This window comes from Labeo rohita, chromosome 18, assembly GCF_022985175.1.
Source record: "Labeo rohita strain BAU-BD-2019 chromosome 18, IGBB_LRoh.1.0, whole genome shotgun sequence".
Lineage (NCBI taxonomy): Eukaryota > Metazoa > Chordata > Actinopteri > Cypriniformes > Cyprinidae > Labeo > Labeo rohita.
Window position 1 is genome coordinate 21,885,758 of NC_066886.1, and position 16,231 is coordinate 21,901,988.

At 36.9% G+C, this 16,231-nt stretch overlaps 1 protein-coding gene and 1 pseudogene across 4 annotated transcripts in view; both read right to left on the reverse strand.

The window, feature by feature from the left end:
• The window catches only part of LOC127180789 (rho guanine nucleotide exchange factor 26), a 53,509-nt gene extending 43,610 nt beyond the window's left edge, over positions 1-9,899 (reverse strand). The window contains exons 1-5 of one of the 4 annotated variants that reach the window (XM_051135095.1): positions 9,671-9,895; positions 9,126-9,150; positions 7,735-8,927; positions 5,966-6,017; positions 5,212-5,357 (exon numbers count right to left, since the gene is read on the reverse strand). In XM_051135095.1, coding sequence (XP_050991052.1) covers positions 5,212-5,357; positions 5,966-6,017; positions 7,735-8,904 — 1,368 coding nt within the window. In that variant the 5' untranslated portion in view covers positions 8,905-8,927; positions 9,126-9,150; positions 9,671-9,895. Of the gene's footprint in view, positions 1-5,211; positions 5,358-5,965; positions 6,018-7,734; positions 8,928-9,125; positions 9,155-9,670 lie in introns of all 4 variants that reach the window. The other 3 variants (XM_051135093.1, XM_051135096.1, XM_051135094.1) reach the window with 3 other exon arrangements.
• Positions 9,900-12,576: 2,677 nt separating this feature from the next.
• Positions 12,577-13,615, reverse strand: LOC127181147 (trace amine-associated receptor 4-like; annotated as a pseudogene).
• Positions 13,616-16,231: the final 2,616 nt, after the last annotated feature.

Here is a 16,231-nt window from a genome sequence, read left to right on the forward strand (position 1 = left end):
GAACATAAAACGTGTGACAAATTGATGCATTGATATAAGCATCAGTACTGGGTAGTAACTGATTAGATGTAATCTGGATAAAATTTTAAGTACTATTAATTAGAATATATTACATTTTAAAATGCTCATAATCAGATTACAGTTACCTTCTATGGATTAAACGATTACATATTATTCACATAATGGCAGTAAATTCAAGCTTTTTTTATTCTCCCCAGTTCTCTCTCTCTCTCTTTCTCTCTCTCGCTTTTTATCAACTCACAAACCCACTGCAGTTCTTACATTAAACCAAGTTTGGGAAACCCTGGTGTAATGTAAGGCAGGGCTGCACAATTATGACTAAAATTATAATTGTTGATTATTCCCTTGAAATTGTAATTGCGATTATCACAATTTACATTGAATGATGTTTTGAATAGATTTATACCATTGTTTGAAGCAACTGCATGCCACATTTTTTTATATATAGTTTTTTTCTTTAAATATATAAAAAAGTAAAAATGTAAAAATTAAAACAATGAGAAAAAAAACCTTTAAGATAATCTGTAGGAAAAATACACACACTCTCTCACACACACACCCACACATCTTAAAGGGGTCATCGGATGCCCATTTTCCACAAATTGATATGATTCTTTAGGGTCTTAATGAAAAGTCTATGATATACTTTGGTTAAAAATTCTCAATGGTTGTGTAAAACAACACCCTTTTTACCTTGCCAAAATCAGCTCTGCAAAAATCATCTCATTCTGGTCGAGGCTGCTTTAAATGCAAATGAGCTCTGCTCGCCCCGCCCCTCTCTTCTCTCTGTGAAGTGACTAGCTGCTCAGAGAGATTGTTTACTTTAGCCGCTAAAAATGCTAACTAGCACATTATTAGGAAAGGCGATCGCAAAGATTCATAAAAAAAAACCCTTATACTCACTTCTGCTGTAATTGAAGCTGGATCATAAATGATTTGCGGGAACATAGACGGATATATGTAGATCGGGAGATGCATCCCCTTCACAAACAAATGTAATCTACTGCATCTTCAGCGGCTCAGATGTCAGGAGTAAATGACGACCACTATGTTCATTATTACATCCAGCAACACAACACCTCAATCACTAATCGGAGATATACTTGTCTAACATCCCTGCTCTGGCATTGAAACAAAGAGGGCGGATGCCAATGCTAATGTCAATCAACTATCGTGGGAGCGGCCTCTGTCGATGTGACGCCACAATGACCTGCATCTGAGAATGGCTCGATTTGAAAAAGTGGATATTATTTTTACAGATTAATTAAAAAACAACTGGATGGATTTTTATCATTATAGGGTAGATTTGTACATACACTGCCGACACACATTAATGTTCAAACAACATGAAAAAGTGAACTTAGCATCCGATGACCCCTTTAAGAAAGCAGAATAATGTAAATGGATTTTTTTTTTTTCTTTTGTAATTGTGCCTTTGAATGATTACATAATAGTCGCATTTGTAATTCGATTAATTGTGCAGCCCTAATGTAACGTATAATGTGTTGTATGATGTTGATATCAAAAAACTAGCGCATTTTCTGAAATGGACAGAAAAATTATGCATATGTGTCCTATGTTTAAAGCACAGCTTTTAAAATCCGCTTGTATGCTTTGTGTCTGAATACTATTCAGTACATGTGAGACGTGTGCTGTTATAGAATTAGTGTAATGCTTATCAAATAAAACATATTGACTGACCATGGAGCTTGCGTTTGATGATTACATTTAAACCAGTTAACCATATTGCGTTTCCTCCTGCAAGACCACAAGACACCTGAGGCACATTCTGATAATTCTTACCCAGGTCAGAAAAACAAGGTAATAAAGGCACGGTAGTGCACAGGCCAAGGAAAAGTAAATCTACGCTAAGTAACTACGCCTCGTGCAAAAAAACACACCCATAGGCTGGGCACACAATTTGGGAAACTGGCTCAAATGACCAAAAGCCACCTGCAACACAAGCCTCCAGGGGAAAAAATCTAGCCAAACTTTTTGACTCTAACATTGAACCTTCTATCACACATTCTCTCTCTCAGAGTCTCCCATTAGGTGTTGCCACAGAAGAATTATCCACACAGCGATCTGGCACATTATACCCTTCTTAAAGATATTACAGCAACACAGAAAAAAAAGTATATTAAGGAAAGCCATTTTGAGATTAGAGTGCAAACATGAAGGACAAATAGTTAACTGGGACAGTGAGAGACAGAACTAGGAGTGGTGAAACGTCTGATAACAACTCCACCCAGAGTACACTCGTCCAGGTTCCGGTACAAAGCTGCCAGGGGCACTTAAATAAGTACATGACGTGACGTAACCTTAAAATGTGTACATTCCGGTGTCTAAACATCTCTCCGAATTGCTGGAGGGAACTGAAAGATTTCTGAGAAACCAAGCAAAAATGAAACTGTTTTTCCTCACATGCAAATATATATTTTTGTTATATATTTTAAGAAGATACATTCATATGTTATATCACTTGAAAGCATAACTAAACTTATAACATGAGAGAACTTTAATATTTAGAACTAAAACATAGCAACTATTTATGAATGAAAATGTAGAAATCCATATTTGTCATATTAAACAAAAGAATTACTGTGCTTAAGACATTACTGGTTATTTCATGTTTCTGTAGAAAAATACTAACAATAATACAAATAAAATTATAGTACAACCACTACCATTGCTAGTAATAATATAATAATAATGATAATAATAATAATAATAATAAAAAAAAACAGGATTGTTGTAGGGCTCATGACAAGCTGCTGGGCTCTTGAATATTAAATCACAGTGACTGCACAAACTGATTTCCTGAAAGCAAAACATGAGCACTAGCAAATGGCAATGCCGTTTGCTCATTAGTTTTAAATACACCCCAACCCTTCTGCTTGGTCTTAGGTGCTTCATGTTGTGCACGCAGCTAATTAGTGTCATTTTGAAAGTAAAAACAAGACTAAAAACCACATCTAGCATTTAATGCTGTATGTCAGTTTCTTCGCATGCATGTGAGAGAAAAAGACAGAGCGCTATGAGCACTGTCTGTGGTGATTCAGGCACCTACACACTAGAGATTATGGCACGCCAAAGAAAATGCTGTAAATTCACTGATATCAAATGGAATTGTGCTAGGTAAAGAAACAAGGGAGGGAAGAGGGAAGACAGGAGAGTTCACTTTTGTTTACATTTAGAATGACTTGTAATAAGCCCTGATAAATGAGCTTTCGTAACACACATTCTTTCCTGTCAAACACTCAGTCAGAGTGTTTAAGTGTAAAATGGTATTTACATGTTCATAGATCTCTGATGTCAGTTAATGGTCACACTGACATGCAGGTAAACAAGTAATAAAATATTTCTGTTTTTATAGACTATTGTTATGGGGTTACAGAAGAATTACACCCTGCAAATGAACCTTTAGGTGTCCTCTAGATTTGTTCAGATAGTGAGTAAAAACACTGAAATTCTGCTACCCAAGAGCCCAACATTGCAATATTACAACATTTATCTAAAAACTTACTAAAATGTCAAAAATGTAAAAACCCATTTATTTCTGCACTAGAGGCCTCCTACAACAACATTTTAAAAGTGAAATATTTTTTTCACTGTCTTTTTCTATATTTGGGTTTTTGAGGGTTAAAGTATTGATATTATATTAAAGTATTTTTTTCTTTAAGTTTACATTTTTTATTATTTAATTAATTAGCTTTCATAAATTCATAAACCCTCCCAAGTCCTTTCACAAACCCCAGTTTAGGAAAGCCTAATGTTTAATAAACTTCATGTTAATAGTAAAAATACAACATATTGTTTTTCTTTGTTTTAGTTTTATATCAGTGCATGTGATACTTAATCATTCTATTTGAATCAATGTGATAAACAAGTTAGGGCAAAATTAATTTTAAAGTAATCAAAACATTATATTATCTACAATGTGTGATGTAATAGATTCATTACTAACTATAATTTTGATTATGTAATGTGTAATTAACTGAGTATAATTTGTAAGTAATCTACCCAGCACTTTTTACACTGTAGAGAGTTGAGTAAACACATTTGAGCCACCATATTTCATTTTCTTAATTTTTGTCCATTGATCAATGTTTTTAATAAAAGTGTAAATTAATTCTGTTCATCATATGAAGCATTTTTTTTTTGTCTTTATGAACTTTCTGAAGCATCAAAGTTTTGGTAGTGTGGACTTTCAATTGAGGAACAGAAATCTTTCATATTTCATCAAAAATATCTCTGTTTGTGTATCAGAGATGACCTGTAAGTCTGGAATGAAGTAAGGGTGAGTAAATGATGTGTGCCTAAATGTATTATAGTACTAATGTTAGTATGAATCCAAATCCTTATTTGCACTTGCATGATTGTGTATGTGATGGGGTTTTTACAGATGGATACATCTGCATGAGTCTACTTTAAAACCACATGCCCTCCTGCCAAAACCGACAGTGCACCACACAAGCTCTCTACCTCCAGCTTTTTACACTTTCCTTTCTTTCTTTTGTACACTTTGTCCTTTTTTTATGTCACTCCACATTCTTTCAGTTTTCTTTTTTTTATTGTTTTCCTAGAGGATATTTTTCTGCTTTGCCTCTCACACTTTTAATTTTTACTTATTTCTTTCTTTCTAGCATTCTTTTACTCGTTCTTTCTGCAGGTTGTTATTGGTTCTTTGCCATCTAAAGTGATCCAGTTTGCTTCTTTGTCAATCTTAGCTGCATCAGAACATTCCTGATTAAAAATACCAGGATATTAGTAAACAAATGCAGGAGGAGCTGAATGCCTAAGTGGAAAATAACAATCCAAACTTAATTACATAATTCCATAACTGGAGTCACTACACTGCACTACACATTTTTCTTCATTTTTCCATAAGGAAGAATTCTCCAGTATTTGCCAAGGAACTGGCACACTGCCTGACCATTTCCCAAAAGGCAAGCTTATCCCAGCCCACTCTCCTTCTCTTTCCCTCCCACATTTGGATAAAAACCACCTGTTCTCTGTGAAGAAAAACTGGAGCTGGGACACCCAGCAAAACTGAGTCGGATGACATTCCTTACGATATCAGCATTCCTAAACACTGATAGAGTGTGTTGCAGTTCAAAAACAACTTTGTGTTCATCAAAACTCAAAAATGTGGAAAAGGTGTGCCTATGTGCCTCTGTAGATCCTCACCACGCTGAGTTGACTCCAGGAAGTGCGGATGGGTTTGTACTGGACCACAATGCCTTCATCTGGCTGAGGTTGTTTGGGTTCAGTGTCCTCATCAGAATCATTGTGAAGGGCTTTCTCTTGGTAATTCTGGTACAGAACTTCTTCCTCTAAAACAAAACAAAACACAGAGAAACTGTGACTATGATAACATTCATAAAAATGATCACCTGATGGAACAGTCTGAACCACACATTTCACAGTTTTAACATATCTGTGGCCAGTTTGTGCAGCTATTATATGTTTAATTGTGTTTACTCTCTAAAAAATTTATAAAATTAAGAATTTAGAAATTAATCACAGAAATTATTCTCCACTCCATCTGACTTAATTAGCATAGCATCACCAACTCTAAAACCCGATTAGCAGATACTGTTAAGCCATTAGCAAAAACATCTTAGGAGCCCGTTCTGATCTATGACATAAATTAATATGGTGACAATACTGGCCATCATAAATTGATTTCCAAGATCATGATTTTATGTTTGGAAGAGTATGTTTTTCCTAACTTAATTAAATGTACGCGTAGTCTTTCATGTCAGATTCTTCATGCTCAGCGTGAGACCATTTCACGGTAAACATAAATACCTCTGAAGTATAGTCCACCGCACACAACTCTTTTTTTTTTTTTTTGTTTGCGGATGTTCACTCAAGTCTCTGTTGAGTGTGCTCTGTATAAATAACACACAGAAAGGTCTGGAGGATGACCAATGCTTACCCTCACTGTCAAACGTCCGCTGAGTCGGGAAGCCTTTCTTCCTCTCCACATTCTGCAGGAAGCATGGATTATTGATTAGTTGGGTTGGACAAATGGAATTTCTTACGAACCATTGGTCCTTAAAACATATACTTTAATTAATTAATCGATGAAAAGCTGCAGTCCGTATGTTTTGCCTCTTTGTCGCCATCTCTGTTTGAAACCTGCAATTGCAGTTATTTGCGGAATGATCATCTGTACATAGGTTGTTAAAGTTTAAGACAAACTGCTGAAGTTCAAACCAAGCATCAGAATGGCAAAGTGATTCTGAACATCGCATGGTTGTTGATGCCAGAAGGGCTGGTATTGATCTACTCAGATTTTCATGCACAACTAACAGGTTTCAAAGAATGGTCCAAAGGTATGAAGAAGAGATTACTACACGTCGAACCTTAAAGCAGATGGGCTACAGCAATAGAAAACCACACCGGGTGCCACTCCTGTCAGCTAAGAACAGGTTCTATGGTCAGATAAAATTTTAAAAAATGACCTTTTCAGCAGCAAACAATCAAGTTGGGATTGGTGCACACAGGGATACAAAAGTACCCCATGTGTAAAATTAAATATACTGCTGTATCTTTACTGTTGTGGGCCTATTTTTCTGCTGGAGATCCAGACATCCTGTTCAGATACATGGCATCATGGATTCTATCAAACAGCAACAGAAAAAAAAAAACAAAAAAAAAAACAAAGCCTAACTGTCACTGCTATAAATCATATAATGGGCCAAGGTTGGATCTTCCAACAGGACAATTATCCAGAAAACAAACATCAAAATCAAAACAAAAATGCATCACTTATTACATTTTTGTATAGATATTTGTATTTGTGTCTGAATTACATTCATATTTTTCCTTTATAACAAATACAGATATCATCTAAATTTACACTATAGAATATATTTGATCCATTAACACATACTGTTCATTTGAATTGGTAAAAAGAGTTACTGGAAGTATACTTCATTCGGGCACTCCATATAGTATTATAAGGTTGTAGTAGAGTAAAACTCTACTAAAACTACTACATGTTATTTTTTAATAAAACCATCACAAGATTTAGGTCTTCTAAGATAATAAAGAGTATTATGGTTTTGCATCGTGATTTGTTAAAGGGTTGTTCAATTACCAATTCATAAAGACAGTCTCTTGCTTCATGAATGAATCAGTCTGAACAAATCAACTGAATAAATTAATCTGTGACTTTTCCTTAAATTGATTTTTCAAAATTCTGCAGATACCCTGCAAATAGTGTAATAAAATTCCTTACTTGATATTTGTTGATATTTGTGCTTTGAAAATAATTTTATTTTATATTTACATTTACATTTCGACTCTTATCCAATTTTTCAACATAAAAAAGGGCTTTTTTTGGGGCTAGTTACATTTATTTACCTACCAAAATCTGAGGAGTGCCTGGCTGAAGGGCTACCAAGGATTTCGAAATTTTACAAGCCCTGTGGGCCATCTAAGTCCAGGGGAACTTAGGACTCCAGGAACATAGGTATGCTTTCCACAACAGGCTGGAACCAGGCAAGGAACCAGCACAAAAAACAACACCAGCAAAATATTTTCAAATTTTTGTTATGAACAAAATCTCACACCATTACTGCCTGTTATCTCACTTTTAACCACTACAGAGGCATCTCAGCCATTAGCCAGTGGCAGTAATAAGGCACTGGCAGGAATAAGTAAAATAACATTTTACTTAACATTTAGTGTTCAACTCACTTTGTTTCTGGATGGACTCACGCAAGACAGTCTCTCCTCAGCAACTCCTTTCAGCACAGGCTGGGACAGTCGTTTGGCCTTTGGGTCTAAAGATGGCACATCTATATCTACACCACTGACCATTGCTCGGCGATACGATTTGGAGCGTTGGCCTCTTGACAGCAGTCCTGCGTTCTCATCTCCATCCAGCTCATCCTCCTTGTTGGAGAAGGAAGAGCCAGTCTCAAACATGCTTCGCGGTCGGAAAGCACTTTTACCAGTGTCCAAAAACTTCTGAGAGGGCTTGCTGAGGCGTGTATCAGAGACCAGACCCCTGGGGATGATCTGCTGGGTTCCAATCTTCTGTGCTGCAGGACTATGGGTACTCAGTATGAATGGGGAAGAGTGCTGCTTACCCTCTGAGCCCTGAGGCGACTCTGAACTCTGCCTTTGCCCCATGATGCCCCCTGGCCTCTCGGCAGGTGATGGGGTGCGGGGTGTGGGGGGGTCGGAGGGGAGGCTAAGGCTGGAGGAGATAGAGGGAATGCTGGAGGTGGAACTGTGAGATGGGGAGCTGCGGAGGCCAAAAGGAGACCCATGGGCATCCTGCGACTGGAGTTGAGGTGAACGTGTGAAGTTCTGAGGTGATGCATTATGTTTTGGTGAAACAGTGTCTGGTGCTGGAGATGCATTCCCAAAAACAATCTGGTCCCTTTGAGAGGTGAGAGTGAACTGACTGGAGAGACGTTTGAGGGGCTCCGTTATGTCATGCCAAACACTGAGTCCATTTCCGTTCTTGGTGGGCAGAGTTGGTGTTTTAGGGGAAGAGGTAGCCTCCTCATTCTTTTCATCGTCCGATTTAGTGAACTTTGACAGCGAAAACCGTCCATTAGATAAATATCCAATACTGATGCTCCGAACAACCCTAGTCTTCTTAGTGGGTTTGTTGAGAGTGTGTTTCAGCACTGTAGTGTTTGATGCAGTGGTACTAATCTTTTCAGCTGGCTGAGTAAGAGTGAAAGTGCACCTATCATCCACAGGAAAGTCTGTCATGAGAACACCATCTATTTGGTAACTGAGAGGTCTGGGCTTGGGCTTCATGTCATTTTCATTCCGTCTTTTCCAAAGAGGAGTGATATTGTTATTGGAGAGATCCACTTCGTTGCCAAGATCCATGATTAGTCCATTCATATCACTCAGCAATCATTATGACCCTTGTATGAACCAAAAAAAAGAGAGGGAAAAGTTACATGAGTGTAAGTTTAACTGTGCCCCGAAACTATACTGATCACTTAATAACATCAACTTTCTGAAAGACTTAGAATAGCTCATTTAAAAAATAATAATAATAATAATAATAATAATAATAATAATAATGATAATAATAATAATAATAATAAGCATATACTCACTCTCATGTAATTCCAACCTGTATGACTTTCTTGGAAGGAACAACATAACATTTTACCATTCACTTTCATTGTATTAAGAAGGCAAATGATGGTAATATGACAAACACTAACATTTAACATAACACGTCCTTTTTGTCTTCCACAGAAGACAGTCTTTCGGGGTTTTTTTTTTTTTTTTTTTTTTTCTTCAATTATGACAGTATTCTCACTTTTCGGAATAATATGAAATAATATGAAATAATCATTTAAATTGTGAGCGAGGATGCGCACTTTATATCCTTTATAAGATTATGTAACTTTATAAGACTATAAATTTACAGGTCAGTTAAGTTTTAACTGCGTTTAATAATAAATATTACTGTCTTATGTGGGTTGGATTTATACGTTTTGTAAGTATTTGTAAGGTGAAAAATAGTAAAATCAAACTCGTCATTGTATACACTAGAATCATCATGCGCTCTATTACTGTAACTCTCTAGTACAGAATAGCAACAAACAGTGCTCGCATTCAAACTTTAAAAGATTTACAAAGAAATGCAGCATACCTCTGTGTGAAGATTAACTATAATCCTGCTCTCTCCCCCTGTTTTTTCGACTGCATAATTCCAGCGTGAATAAAAACGAAAGTGCTCTAAACTCCAGGACTGTGTCTTGTTTAACTCTCGTCGCAGAGTGCGTTTTGCGGTCTTGCATTCGTGTGTGTGATCAGATCGAGATTTTAGCAGTTCAGTAAGTGAATGTTTGGCAGGGAGGGCAAAGAGCTCCCAAGTTCACGTGACGTCATGTGCTCAAGGATTGAGCTAGTGTGAATGTCTGTCTCAGCTCAGACACTCAGAGAGAGATAATATTTAAGTGAAAATCTTAATTCTTAAATCTTAACTAAATCAGTTGTAGTTTATCCTAATCATTCTTCATAAACTAATTTGTGTGTAGTATTCAGTGCTTGAATACAGAGATGTACTGTAGCGTCGTGAATAACAGTGAATTCTTAGCGCCATCATGAGGAGCTAATGGCAATGTGTTCAAAACATTTATTTATTCCATTTGTTTTTTTAAATAACGTAAATGTCTTTTTGTTAAATATTTTTTATCTTTTAAATTTAAGGATGAATTATGGAGAATGTCAGATTGGCCGCTCCTCATGCAGGCTGAAAGAAATTCACTGCATGTACAGGGCCTCACAGTGCCATAGTGAATAAAGCTTGTGGAATGTCACTTCAATGTGATGGAACCACCAAGCTGCACTGTAGATGATGTAGAAGAACATGCTGCAAAACCACTGTTAGTGGCAGCTGTAATGACCAACAACAAAACCTAGAATCTGATGTGGGAAGTTACAGGTAGCCAGTGAAGAGAAAAGGCGTTGTGATGTATGCTCTTTTTGGTTGATCGAAGATCAAATGCATAGTTCTGAATGATCACTGCAGAGGTCTAATTGTGCTAGTTTGAAGGTCAGCCAACAGAGTACTGCAATAGTCCAGTCTTGAGCGGTTGTGCAGTAAAGTTTCTGTTCCGTGGTGTTCTGGTTGGTGTTTTTGTTGTAGACCCTTGCGCAAAGAAATATGGTAGTGTACAGTGCCACCCACTAAAATTGACAGCCTTGGTAAATAAGGCGGCTGTGAAAATAAATCTGCATTATTTATATTTTTGATCTTTCATTTAAAAAAAATCACAATTTCAAATTCTAAACTTTCATTGAAGTAAAACAACTGAATGTGTTTTACTTCATATACCAAAGAATATAGTTCTGATGTACAGAACAAGATTGTTGAGCTTCACAAAATAGAAAGTGGCTGTAAGAAAATAGCTAAACCATCAGGGAAATAATTAAGAAGTTCCAATTAACTAAAGAAGGAAGAGGATGTGTGTCTATATAGTCCTAATGCACAGTGAGTTGTCTTGGTGTCAGAAAACCTAATATATATATATATATATATATATATTAAACAGCCCCTACATCACCACATGTTGTTCAAATGGGTTTCAAGAAAAAAAAAAACCTCCTGGCTCATCCAAAAACAGCCAAAAACTCCAGCATATTCAGTTGTCAGACATGGCTTGAAGTTCAAATGGGACTAGCTTCTATGGTCAAATGGAACACAGATGAGTTTGGTGCAAACAGCATGTTGTACACCCCATGTCCACAGTTAAATATACTGCTGAATCTTTAATGTTGTGGGCCTATTTTTCTGCCGGAGGTCCTGGACGTCTTGTTCAGATACATGGCATCATGGATTTGACCAAATACCAACAGATAAAAAAATCTAAACCTGACTGCCTCTGTAAGAAATCTTATAATGGACCATGCTTGGATCTTCCATCAAGACAATGATCCAAAACAAACATTAAAATCAACACAAAAATGTGTCACTGAGCACGAAATGAAGCTCCTGCCATGGCTGTCTCAGTTACCTCACTTGAACCTTGAAGAAAATGAGTGGGATAAACTGAAGAGAAGATGCACCAACCATATGCAAACAATTAAGTGAGATAAAAATGTATCAGTATGTGTCCAGTTTTATGTAAATCCAAGCATTAAGAGAAAATAATTAATTGTTTCAATAAAGGTATTAAATATTAGCAGCAATGAAGCCAATAAAAGAGCAACAGTAAATGCTGTGATAAGTCCAGATTAGTCAAACACAGAAATATGTTAGAGGGCCAAATTATTATATATGTTTTTTGTTTGTTTTTATACAATCGAAAAAGAATAGAGAACAGTAGTGTTAGAGGGTCAAAGGTTCGTTTCTTTCGTTTGTTCACTGCTTAAAAAAAAAAAAGATTACTGATGTTGCACTGTTGTACCACTAGATGGCACAGATGGCATTATATTTGCATTGTTTGGACAAGAGTACTGAATACTCATGTTGTCATATGACCGTTCTTGCCACATTTTCCATTGTGGTGCGCTCAAACAGTGGACACGAAGAGGAAGAAGAACACAAAGAAGTAATGCATGCCATTTAAATCGCGCCTTCACTTGTGTTTATTAGTATAACTGTATATAAATTTATACTTGTATAAATATGGTATAAACAAATGTATTTTTTTCTTTCCTCAAAGTTTTTGCTGCTGCACTGTATACATACACTGTGAATTATGAAATAAAGTATTTGGTTTTTAAAATGGAAAAATACTGTATGTTGTATACTAAATGTTCATGTATGCTTTGAAAAGCTTCCTATTATTACATAGAAAAAAAAAATGAATTTGATCTTCTGTTAAAGTACTCCTGTACGACTTGAAGCAATTCTGACTTTTTGACCATATATTTTCATGTGAATTTCAAAAGACACAATGGGGCTTGTGGAGGTGCTGCTTAAAGTGTTAAATTGCATGAAAAAAAAAGTAACGTAAACAAACTTCTCCCCCACAAACACATTTGTGTGACAATCAGAACTTCTTCTTCCAGCACTCTGATTTATTAAGATTAATGCAACAACAGATTCATTCAAATGTCAAGGTTCGAACCACTGAAGCCACAGATATAAGTGGATATAATAATCTTAAATGCCTTCTGAAAGCGGGGATAGAAAAAACCATAGATCAAAGGGTTACAAGTGGAGTTAAAATATCCAAACCACACCAAAGCATCAAAAACATCAACTGGAGTCAAAAAACTGAGAAAGGGGTCAAGAGCAGTGGCAATAAAAAAAAGGCAGCCAGCACAGCAAAAAAGCACCAACAACAATGGCCACTATTTTGGCCGCTTTTCTTTCTCTCTGTGCAGATGTTTGGCACTTTATTTCACCTGAAGGCACCCTTTCTGACATAACTTTTGCATGTTTCTTTGCTACAAGGAAGATCTTTATATACAGAGAACTTATGATAGTCCCAGGCAGAAAAAATGTAAGACCCGAACATATAAGAGCCCACTGACTGTTAAATACCAGAACACAACTCCCCAAACAGGAAATCTGTAACATAAGAACCTCCAGACCTACAGAATTTATCCCTGAAAACACAATAGAAAAACTATACACAAACGAAAACAGCCATGCAAAGGTAATAAATACAGTCACACTGTTGTTTGTGACCCTTGTTTTGTACATTAAAGGGTCACAGATGGCCAAGTACCTGTCTATAGATATTAAACTAAGATGCATTTTAGAAGAGATACATAAAGACATATCTAAACTAGAATGTACTTTACAAATAACATCTCCAAAATACCAGCACCCTTCAACAGATCGCACCATGCTGTAGGGCATGACCAAACTGCCTAGGAGACAGTCACAAGCAGCCAGAGACTGAACGATCAGATGAGTTGGGGAATGCAGTTGTTTGAAGTGGGAGATGGAGATGACGACCAGCAGGTTCCCAAAAACTGTAAGAAAAATAATGAGCAGCATTAAAACATACATGGCCACTTTAACTACAGTGAGGCGTTGGGCTCTGGCACAGGAGTCTGGCCAAAATGGATAGCAGAGAAACATATTATCAGCATATGTGTCAGTCTTGTTTGGTGTCATTATGTCTACTGGAGATACAAATATAGGTTAATTTGTAGTTCCAAGTCAGCCAATTATCATTCAAAGTATAAACAAAACTATTTCATAAAGTTTAGTAAAGATTAAAATGCAAAGAAAAATTAACAAATAATTATATGTACATGTTCATCCATGTTCATTAGTTTGTATGCTAAATAACTGAATGAAATACAATTGGACTCGACAGCTCTGTCTTGTTGTATATATATCTTCAGAATTCTGGTATAAGCCCTACACCTGTATGTGTTACCCATGGTTACAAAAACATACTGAACCCAGGAGATTAGAAAAAAATATATGAAATGTAAATCAAAGGAAAGTATGACGTGCTGTCTCTCACTAACAAGGGCCTCTGGGTAGCTGCCCTTAATTTTGGTTGAGTTCTGCAGTTGCACATTACTAATGCAGCATATAAAATAAGTACAATAGCAGTGACTTATATTTTCCTTTCTTAAACACACATATTTGTTAGATTATATTAGTGAGAACATCTCAGTGACTGGAAAGGGACATGTTTGATTCTGGTTGTTTAGTTTAAAACAAAACAAAACAAAAAAAAAAAGGTAATATGAAAGCTGTCATGCGGACCCGGAAGTGCACCGGTATACCGAACTCAAGACTGAAGAATGTGAGTTTGGTTGCAATTGAGCTGTGGTGCAGAACGTAAAAGCAACTCGGATTCAGATTGCGCTTAAAGTAACACGCTCATGCATTTTTGCTGATGATGTCATTTGTTATAGAAAACACATGTAAGGAATGACAGTGGCTAAGATTTACCTTGGTTATGAGCAAGAGTGAGCGTGCAGTGTAATCGCATATAGTGAGTGCAATCAGAGCAGCAAATGAATGCCCTTCAGCAGTCTCCTCAAAACAGTCTTTAATGCAAAGCACATACAGTAAAATCAAGGATTTTTCCTTTTATGCATAACACCAAATTATAAAAGAAAAAAACCCAATATATATTTACGCACGTTTTGTTTTCTATCATGTGCTGTGCATGTTTGTGAAGACGTAAGATGATCGCAAATGCACCAGGGTTCGAAAGAATCAAATGAGTGTGAAATCAGAGCAATGCTGCATGGGGTGGCAGAAACAATAATCGGACCGGACCGCAGCAAACATGCCCAGGCCCCTCACACTGGCAGTTTGGTTTTGAAACAGGGTGTGGTCGACTGAATCGGACAACAGCGCTCTGCACGCAGTGTTTAAACTTGTGAAGGAGGAGATCCATATTGGAGGAAACACTATGGAAACAAAAAACTTGGTAAACACAGAGGTATCTGTTTTGTTTTTTTGTTTGTTTTTTGTTTTGGGTCAGGTCGGGTTGGGTCTTCTGTCACGGTACACTGCTGAAAAGGACGCTGGAGACACAGAGTAAATGTTTAAACAGTCTTTAATCAAGAAACACACAGGGGTAAAGAAGACTAAAGAAACAGACTGGGGCTTTTAAACAGGATAATTAGAACAGAGACTAGACACACCTGAAACAAATGACATATTTAGACTATAGAGAAACTGGGTCACGGAGCACATGGGGAGGGAAAACAAACACAAAAAAGTCCATAGTCCCGACATTGATAGGCAGCTTAATGCAGAGAGACAGATTAAGCATTTGTGAATAGAGTGTTTCACATCACATCATCAATCCAGAAGCACTGAACGTAACCAATGGTATTGAAACGAATGGAACTTGGGTTGGGTTGGCGAAAAAACCCCAGAAGAAGCGAAAGTAATTCACCATGTCAGGAAATAGAAATAGAAGGAAGAATTGTTGGGTCATCAGTCCGCAACAAAGGAGGCAGGTTGTAGGGGTGGGAATCTTTTGGCACCTCACGATTCGATTCAAAACGATTCTTGGGGTCACGATTCGATTACAGTTTTTCTCAATTGCTTAAACACATTTCTTGAAATTATGCCTCGCTTTTGCGAAACTCTAAACACAAATCAGTAACTTATAACTCAATTCCCCGAACTTACTATATTCAGGTCAAAATAAAGCTCTCCACTCAAAACAACTCAATCTTGCTGAAAAAAACAAACTTTGCTCTCAGGCATGACACACAAACCCTCAAAAACACACACACTACAACACAGTGATGAGATCAATTCAAAACAATTCTACGAAAACTGGTAATAAGTGTTGCTTGGAAAAAAAAAAATCACATGATGAACACAACAAATGTATGCATTTGCAAGTGTTTTAATCCTTAATTTATTCTACTGTAGAGTACAGCCCAAAACAGCAAACAACAACAAAAATAATTATTCTGCCCCAGCATCCTGTCTTTGGTCTGGGACAGGCCAAAGAACCTCCTCAACATCACAGACTAAATTGGCCCTGGACAGGCAGCGGTGGTAAAATCCTCTTGCATGCCTGACCCAACCCTGGCACGCATCAACTAAAATATATAAGACTGCTTGTTTTCTTGCCCTTGCCCTTCCTATTTCTCTTCCATGTTGTTGTCGTCATCCTCCTCCTTATCCTTCTCCTCTTCCTCTTTCACCTCCTACTCTTCGTCTTCGAAATTGCATATTAATGTATGCGGGATGTTGATTGAAAAAGACCGGATAGGATTCACAGTTACACTTTTACTAGTGGTCTGACCTGAAAAAAAA